At 54.9% G+C, this 9,657-nt stretch overlaps 1 protein-coding gene across 1 annotated transcript; it reads right to left on the bottom strand.

Moving 5' to 3' along the window:
- Positions 1-4,192: 4,192 nt before the first annotated feature.
- LOC124470362 (mitochondrial poly(A) polymerase) lies at positions 4,193-9,090 on the bottom strand. Its single transcript, XM_047024202.1, is given in 6 exon segments — positions 4,193-5,711; positions 6,992-7,065; positions 7,188-7,280; positions 8,679-8,715; positions 8,717-8,950; positions 9,085-9,090. Coding segments are annotated over 6 exon segments (798 nt in total). The 3' UTR covers positions 4,193-5,357.
- Positions 9,091-9,657: the final 567 nt, after the last annotated feature.

The following is a 9,657-nucleotide window of genomic DNA, read 5'->3' as shown; positions in this document are numbered from 1 at the left end:
CTCTGGGGACCGGGTACGGTAGCTGCTTCATTAACCAGACCGTGAACCTTCGCAGGAAGCCGATAGGCCCGTTTATTAGGCTCCGTGATTATGCAAGCCGAACCGGGTAGCCTCTAATTGGACCCGGCGAGGAAGGTGGGCGGGACGGGGGCGGAGGCCTCTCATCTTCTGGCCGCTTCCCTTTTTCTCCCTGATCTGCGGGAAAGAGAAGGGGGAGAGAGGGAAAGAGAGGGAGAGAGACAAAGAGAGAGATGGAGATGGAGAGAGAACGGAGGGAGTGAAGGGGAAGAAAGTAACCAGGCAGCACATTAACTATTCCTCCAGAGGAGGTTTGATGCTTCTTTTCGATAGCTCAACCCCCCCGCTTCAACCTACTAAGTAGATGACAGCTGACAGGAAGTGTTTGTCCCGTCCCCGTCCCCCCCATTGCGACGATGACAACGTCAAACGCTTTCTCCGTGAGTAAAAGAAAAAACCCAGTTGATAAACTCCCCTGGGTAAACAATACAACCAAAGGATTGAAGTATGGTAGGCCTCCCTTCTCGCTTCCATACCGTGCTGATCCAAGGTTCACTTCACCGGGCCTGACAGATGGCCTAGAATCAGCCTGTGCGTGTGTGTGTGCATGCGTACAGTGAAGTTACGTCTCTACCAGCGTCTACAGACACAGTACCCGGCTGGGCGTCCCTGTCGTCCCAGCCCCAGTCAGGGACAAGAGCTGGGACGCAGACAGTCCTCCTGTGCCCTCCCCACCCTGGTCCACTCCATCTGCCCACCATCGGCCTGCGGTTCATCTGTCCTCGCGTCCACCTCTCTGCCTACAAGAGAGGAAGCGAAAGGGACAGTCCGCTGAAAAGACATTGACGCCCCCCCCACAGAAGCAGTGGACGGTATACGCTCGCCGATGAATTAACTCGATCCGCAAGCGAGGACGCCGACAGCTCCGTGTGTTTTGAGTGAACTGTCCCTTTAAGGGCATCTGAACAGCACGCGCCGGATCACGGTCAGGGGATACAATTACTCCAACTCAAATTAGAGCCTCCCAAAGACTTATTCATGCTTTGGATCCGATTTGCGTTCGTTATCAGTGCCATTAGCATGTCAGGCTTTTCTTGGACTTTTTGTCTTGAACAATCCCTTGCCTGCACTGTACAGATAGCGTGCCGTCTTGCGCACATAAACCCACGCTTGCACACACACACACACACTCTCTCTCTCTCTCTTGCTCACTATCGCATATTCAGCCAATGGAGTTACAGAAAAACACGGAGTGAGATTTCGAAACACTATTTCAGGAATTCGGCAGCCACATACGAGTGACATCTGAAATAAATCGTCCTCGGGAGACGAAAGGGGGAAAATATGCATCCCCGAGGAACTCACCCTAAAGCGCCGGCGATCCTACTGTATGAGCAATCGTGCCTCAAGACTAACAATTCTTTTTACAATCGGAATGAAATCCTGTGGCTTGAAAATATTGTAAAAAAAAAATAAAAAAAATAAAGAAATCTAAAAGTGGAGCTACTCTAATTGTAGTAACAGAGACTCACAACTGTGCCTTTATGACTTCCAGGAAAGGATGTCATAACTTACGAGTGGGCCGGCGACTACCGTCGGCTAGGTGCTCCTGGGGGCCCGCGCACAGATGTTAGCGTTTGAGACAGCCACACTGTAAACGTAGACCCCGAGTGTCGCTCGCTGTGCACACAGTAGACTGTATGTGTGTGTGGGAGAGAGAGAGAGTGTGTGTGTGTGTGTCTGGAGGTCTGACCAGTGTGAGGGGGGAGCCAGGAGCAGGGCTGACGCATAGCCTCTCACCCAGCTGATAAGGTTAGTTCTGGCAGCCGTCTTGACAATAGATTAAGCCCCCTGTAGGAGAGGGAAGACGAGTGGTTCTGCCCAAGGGGGGGTGACCCATCATCTGCTTGGCAGAGGCCCAGCTCCGCGTCCACAGACCCTGCCTCCGACACACCCCCTCGATAGCCAACGCAATGGACCGATCCAGCCCTCGGTTGGATCAGGCAGCTCCTAAGGGCAGAAAGGGGCCTAGCCAGCGACTCAGAGCCGGACCCACTGTGGACGCAGGCTTACTGCGAGGCTTAGTGTCCGTCTTCCAAATGCCAGGGCTTTGGTGTGCGACACCGACCCGCCAGGGGGGACCAAAGTCCTTGACCTCAATCGGGCATTTCCAACGTCCCCGCACCCCAGCTCCTCCTCCTCCTCTCCGCAACGACGCTGGCTGCGACGGACAGACGGGATGCCCCGTCGGAACACTGCGCACGAATGTTCCTCCGTTCGTCCTCCTGCACCCCGGCCCCGGTAAGGAGAGCTGGGCCGGTATTGGTTGAGGAGACATGACTCGGTCCTTTGACGGGGAGAGAGGGAATTCCCTAGTTACTCACTCCTGTCCTGTTCCGAAAGAGATGCCGGTTACAATGGGAGCCGTGTGTGTGTTGTGTGGCCGCAGTCGTTCCCCCCCCCCCCCCCCCCCCCCCCCCGTTTTATCAATAACAACCATACAGATATGGTATCAATAGGGGCCTGCCCTGGCCTCTCTCGTCTTGAATGGAGGTCACTCCAGCTCGTCCAGCATACTGCATCTCCCTTCTCCCTGAAATAAAAGGAGGGAATGTGGACAGAACCATGGGAGCAACCATCCCATTGAATTACCAACACACTGCTGGCTTCCAATTAGGCAGTGTTTCCCCAGTTTTCAGGCCGTCTTAAAACAATGCCACTCCTGCATGGTACAGTGGGGGTTGGTCCTGGGCATTCCCTTACAGTGAAAACAGGGTTTGTGTTTTTGGGCTGGTCGCCAGTGTTTTCCAAGTGCTTTCTCCGACCCCCCCACCCCCCCCCCCCCTTCCAAAAAAAAAGGGTTTCCGTAGTTTGACTGGGCTTACTTGTTTTTTGCCAGATTCCGGTAGCTTCCAAATATCCCCTCTCCATCTTTCTCACCTCCTCGCACGGTTCCCTGAGTATGTCCGCCGCCACAGCTACGCAGAAGGAACTGACGGGTAGCAGAAGCACACTCTGATAACCCCCAGGGACCTCTGAGCGTGCGACAGAAGCATTCCACAGCCTCCCCCCCCCACCCCTCCCTCCCCCCCCCCCCCCCACCCCCATTAGAGACGGGAGCACACAGACACCGGGGGCAACTTTGCACGCGCCGATGATTCGGGGAGAGAAGGGTTGACGGGTCGGGCGCTCGAATCGACTACGGGGGCCTGCCTGGGCGGACGGATGTCTTCCCCACTCTCGGGAGCTGGTGTAATGACCCAGCACAATGGCAGGACAATTCGTGGAACTGCGAGGGGAAGAGGTTGGAGAAGACTCTCCCTCGGGAGTTGGCAAGCTGCTGGTGTTTGTCTGGAGGAGGGGCTACAGAGGGACCTGCAGACGTCTTACAGCCTGATCAGACCGTATGTGAAAATGGTCCGGTCGATAAGGCCCCCTTTCAATACATTAAGCTCCGGAATGTGCTTTCCTGAAGTGTAAAAACCAAGAGGTGCTTTTTTCGAAATCCCCCAGGTTTGAAAATGCTAAATTACATCTGCGAGCAAAAAGTAAATCCCCCTAAAGAGGTTGTTAAAAGCCTACAAAACATAGGTGTAAACGTGGAATTTCAAATCACAACATCCAAGCCAAGACCACTTTTATTTATTTTTCTCGTTTGCTTTTTCCTCCTCGCAAATCCCTCCCGTGTTTTTCAAACCCTCGAGCCACCTTTCCAGAGAATTCTTTCGGCCTCGGAAGGACTGAGGGAGAGAAAAGGGAGCCAAGAAAAAGCCCAGATAAACTCCAACCACAGAGCCGTGTATCCCTGACCCTCAGGAGGTCCGGCAGAGAGCATCCATCTTGGAGCGATCCGGACGATAAATCAGATCCAGTCGTGAGGCCACCCGGAGACACTCGGGATGGGGTCAGCGATGGCAAATCAACCAAACACCCAACCCCCAACCCCGGGGAACCACCACGTCTGGGCGGGAACTCCAACAGGAACCACCGCAGGTGGCCTGGACTACACTACCCACAACACCCTACACTTACCTTCATCCACGGGTCGCATCGTCATCTTTTCAATCCATAGCGAGGGAGACGGGGAACGCGCGAGAGAGAGAGTGAGTAAGGGAGAGGGGGGGGGGGTGGAGGGGAAGTTCAAAGCCAGAGTGGTGTGGGTGTGTGAGGCTGACGGGGCAGGGTGGGGGGGGGGGGTTAGGGATGGGGGGGGCCGCGCTCTCTCCCGTGCCCCCGCGGCGGAGGGAAGGAACCGTTAAAACTTGATCTCCTCACCCCCCCTGACCTCGCTCTGCTCCGAGCGGAAAAACAGCTGTGGGACGCACACTCCAGCTCCCGGAGAACAGCCTCCAGGGACGCTGGGCTCAGACACACACACACACACACTTTCCCCATCACCCACACGCAGACCACGCTCACGTACATTCGTGAACGCCCGAGTGCCAAAGAATTAGGCTGAACGGAAGATGAGAGTATGTTTATCGTGGCTCTAAAATGTCGGAAAAATACCTGGAGAACGATCGCGTTTCGGGGTTCAGTTGCTAATGCAATGTCCTGAAGAGAGCGAAAGGGGATCGGGAATGCCACGATCGGCGTTCCGGCACTTAGAGCAAACTCTGGAAACCGAGTTGAAACCTCTGTCTCTGTTTACTAGGCGGCTTGTGTTCTAAGTGGAATGTGCCTGTCCACAGTTTCAGCATGCTTGCTCAACCAGTCGCTTTTTGGGAAAGGTCAGTCCATTCTTCAGCCACACCACAAGGCCCGATCCAAAGACAAGCTGACCGACGGCATGGGGCTCTGGAAGAGTTGCAACATTCTTCGGGGAAACGCGTTAGCTCGATTGCGTCATCCTTTTTGGACCGCGGAACGGGTCGTTCCCAAAACGGTATGGAGTCCACAGCGACAACGTCCTTTCCTACCTATTGGAATCAACTTCAGCACAAAATCATTTCCCTCCGCTTTGCAGTGACGTTTGAAAAGTCCATCCTGTATAAGGACATTTATTTGACAACACAACAAGCCATGTACATTTACTTCCTAAGTAAACAAACAAAAAAACAGACATACGCGCGTGCAAAGTTTTCGGTTTTAGCACGTCTTTAAGTGGAGTTGTGTCGTTGCCATGGAGACAGAGTCTCTGCCTATCACGGAACCGCTCGGTCGCAGAGTCACGTCGCCGAGTCCGCCGTCCCGCCTCGGCCCTGCCTCGGGGCCAGGACGAGAGTGGCCGCTTGTGGCCCGTCACCACTCTACCAACAGTCCAACGATGGAGGGTTGTGAACAGCACCCTCTGGTGGAGAGCCTGGTCACCTCCCCTCTCTCTCCCCCCCCCCTCCAGCCTAGCTCTTCTTCTTCTGCGCCGGGCTCTTCAGACTCTCCAGCAGGCTCTTGATCCTGGCGCTGGCCGGCTCCATCCTCTTCTTCTGGCGGCCTTTGGTGGTGCGGCCCGCCTGGTCGGAGGGCAGCAGCAGGGCGGCCAGGCCCCAGGTGGCGTGCCCCCCGCTGGGGCCCGCGTCCCGGGCGGCGGGCGGGGCGCTGAACTCCTGCTGCTGGAGGATCCAGGCCGCCTCCTGGCAGAGGGTCACCATGCGGCCCAGCTGGGCGGCGTTGACGTTCTTGCTCACGTTCAGGGTGGGCTCGAACGGGTTCTGGATGTGGAGCGCCGACGTCTCGGGCTTGTTCTGCTCCTTCCCCTGGGAGAGACGCACGCACAGAGACACACAGAAACACACACACACACACATGTAAAGGTCAAGCGATCTTCTTTAACCCATCATGCGCAGGTCTTTGCTGTCATATCTGGGCGTGCATGTCATTTGAGTGTTTGTGTGTGTGTGTGTGTGTGTGCGTGAGTGAAATGGTCAGGGAGCTTTTAAAGCATCATCCTGGCATTAGCAGCCGCGAGGTGAGTTAACATATTCACCGTGCCTCATTCATCAAACTGTCAGCCTGACAGAATCACTGCCGGAAAACGAGGTGCGTGATTCACCCGTTAGACTGAGAGAGAGAGCGAGAGAGAGAGCGAGAGAGAGAGCGAGAGAAAGAGAGCGAGAGAGAGAGAGCGAGAGAGAGAGAGAGAGAGAGGAAAAAAAACGATGAGATGGCCAAAACAGCCCTCTCCTAATCTGTTCTGGTCCCTTTCCAACGCCACACCAATTCCGTGTGACCCCGTGTGACAGCGAGCGATCCCGGCCCCTCTCTTACACCGCACTTTCCTGTCGCGTCGTGTGCAGTTGGGATCCCAAACCACCCCTATAACATGACCCAGAGAGACAGGTCAGGGCTGAATGTTAGAGGGGGGAGGGGGAGGGGGGGGGGGGGCTCAATGCCTTGTTTAAAGCCCGGCTATAAAACAGGATGAATGAATGAGGGGAAGGGATCTAGACCGGGGATCAGCCAGAGAAGCAGCATAAAGACATCAGTCAGAGTGACGGAGAGATAGGGAGAAACACAGTGCACACTAAAGATGATTTACACCAGATTCTCTGCTGGTGAGAGGCTACAGGCAGAGGCCAGGGACGCAAGGGCTAACCCTCATCCTCCCTCCCCACGAAAGTCATCCCTGACCCGGGGTCAAGATCTTACTACACCTCCAGGCTCGGGACAGGCCCGGAGGGGTGCGTGCACGCGGGGGGGAAGACGAACGCGTGAAACGAAAAAACTGAGAGAGAGAGCGTCTGAGTTGGATTATCGAACTGTTTGTTTTGTTTTTTTGCGCTGAGCAGGCTGACGCCGTTATAGTGGCACCGGGCTGAAAGGGGCGGGGGGCCGGGCATCAATCACTCTCTCCTATTTGACGGCTGCAGTTTGGAGGCCAAGGGAGTGACGTCATCCGGAGAACACACACTTTATCTCCCCCTCGGTAGGGGGCCTTGGGGGAGAGGGGTGGGGGGGAGGGACTGTGCACGAGGGAAGGAGGCGGGGGGGGGGGGGGGGGGGGGTCGGTTCGTGCCAGCTAGCTAGGGGCTCTTACCTTCCTGATGTCTATAGACATCCTGTTGAACGCGAAGCTGCCGTAGAACTCGAAGAACTCCTGCAGCAGTGTCGCTGAGGAGCAGAGAGACAAACAAGACCACGTTCGAGTCCTATGCTGGGAGACACGATGGTGAGAATGTGTGTGTGTGTGGCAGCGTGCCCAGTCACCGTACGGTCTGGGCACCTGAACCCACCTAGCGTCTCTGTGTTGCTCTGCAGCTGGACCTTGCTGACGTCGCTGACGAACGTGCAGTCGTTCCCCTCGATGACGCTCCTGTCGCCGGGGCCTTGGGAGGGAGAGGGAAAGGGGGGGGGGGAAGGGAGAGAGAGACGCACTGAATGGCACGACACGACGTCGCTTAGAGAGGGACAGAGATGGATACTCAGAGAGACAGTGAGGGAGAGACATAGACAGAGAGGGAAAGAGATCAACAGAGAGGGATGACAGAGACAGAGTAAGACAGAGAGAGAGAAACAGAGAGGGAGAGAGAGAGAGAGAGAGAGAGAGAGAGAGAGAGAGAGAGAGAGAGAGAGAGAGAGGGAGAGGGAGAGGGAGAGGGGAGAGGGAGAGGGAGAGGAGAGAGAGAGAGAGAGAGAGAGAGAGGGAGAGAGAGGGAGAGAGAGAGAGAGGGAGAGGGAGAGAGAGGGAGAGGGAGAGAGAGGGAGAGAAACAGAGAATGAGGGAGAGAGAGAAACGGAGAGGGAGGGAGGAGTGAGAGAGCGAAACAGAGAAAGGTAATGACAGAGACAGAGGGAGAAACAGAGAGGGAGAGAAACAGACATTGGGAGAGAGAGAACCAGACAGAGGGGAGAGAGAGAGAACCAGACAGAGGGAGAGAGAGAACCAGACAGAGGGAGAGAGAGAACCAGACAGAGGGAGAGAGAGAACCAGACAGAGGGAGAGAGAGAACCAGACAGAGGGAGAGAGAACCAGACAGAGGGAGAGAGAGAGAACCAGACACAGAGAGAGAGGGAGGTAATGACAGAGACAGAAACAGCGAGGGAGACAGATGGACACAGACAGACGAGAGCCCATGGCGTGTGTCCCTGTGGGGGTCCTTGGCTCTCCATCAAAGCCCATCGTGCCAGCCTCCTTGCCCACGTCAGAGTGGGGGGTCACACCTGAGGCAGGGCCATTTCAAATGTACGCCCCGTGGAACGGTGTGTGTGTGTTCTTGTATCAGGGGAGGGCGGGAGGGAGAAAAGGGTGGGTACCGTTCTTGCCAGAGTGATGGGGCCTTTATTGTGCTGTAAGCACTATGTGTGATAGTGTCTGGTCTAAGAGGACGATGGATTGCTCTTGGACGGCTATTCTCTGGGAGCCAAGGAGAAGCTGGGGGGGGGGTGGAGGATTGGGAGGGGGTTCACAGGCAGGCAGCAGTGGACTGTGGCAAACAACCCCCGTCCTGCCCGATAGTCTTTAACCTCCAACAACGGAATCGGAATCCTCCCAGGAATTTCATCAGACACGTCAAACAAAAATAAACACAGAATCCCCCCCCCCCGCCCAATCTCTTTCCAATGTCCTCTCTCCCCCCAAAAACAAACAAAACAAACACACACACCGGGATCCCCCCCCGCCCTTGTTATGGACACGTAGAGACCAGTCCCAGTCAGACGTCCACACACACACACACACAGAGAGAGAGAGAGGCCCACAGCAGGAGGAGCACCAGAGGGCCTACCTGCCAGGCCCCTGAGGTGCTCCAGGGTGGGCAGGATGGGCAGGGCTGCGTCTCTGGAGGAAGAACAGCACCATGACGGTCAGGGAGAAGTTGCTGACCCAGGCCCCGGGGATGCTGCTGGTGATGCTGTGGGCCCGGGCCCAGCAGCGCACGCTGAATACCAGGGAGCGAACCCGGGGGTCCAGCCCCCCGTACAGGTACAGCAGCTCGGAGCTCTTCATCGCCACCCTGTGGACAAAGCGGTGTACGGCGGACGGGTCAGGGGAATACCGCTGGGGGGGGAAGCCCTAACCGTTCCTCCGGGACATCCCCCCCGAGACAGGAAGGCCGCCGAGCTACCCTGGACTGACTTCCTGATTGAAACAGTCAGAGGTTGAACCCCATAAAGTGTTTACTCAGCTCCTACATTCATTGTTTTGTCCATTCATTTCATTCCTGATCATTTGGTTCCTCTTAAGATGTACTGGAGGAGATGCCAGTCTTTACTGAGCGTAGCAGATAATGGGGGGTAAAAGGAAATAAACTCATGGTGCTATATATATATTTCCTATGACCACTAGAGGGCAGTGTTGATCCTGACTGTGACCTGTCTATGACTACGATACTACAGCCCTTCATTACTCTGCATCCACCACCAGCATTATTTAAAGCAACAGCCAATAGCTGCTTTATGTCCTTGATATTGCACAAGAGAATTCATAGGATACATTGTTTTTAATCTGTACACTAGCATGTGTGTGTACTGTATGCATGTATGTCCTTAAAACGTTTGAATTGCCTGAGATCATCTCTGACCTGACAGAAGTGGATGGTAGCATGGCTGTTTTCAATGCATCCATATGGATTCAGTCATTTTTTATAACAAACTACCATACTTTACAGACACACTTTCAGTCACACTTTTTCTTTATTCATAGTTTTTTCTGGGCTTTCCAGATTAAATGTTTGTTCTTGAAAAATACGTTAGGGGTTTCAATAG

This window comes from Hypomesus transpacificus, chromosome 8, assembly GCF_021917145.1.
Source record: "Hypomesus transpacificus isolate Combined female chromosome 8, fHypTra1, whole genome shotgun sequence".
NCBI classification, from domain to species: Eukaryota; Metazoa; Chordata; class Actinopteri; order Osmeriformes; family Osmeridae; genus Hypomesus; species Hypomesus transpacificus.
Note: the sequence above shows the minus strand (reverse complement) of the source record. Positions and strands in the feature narration are given on the sequence as shown.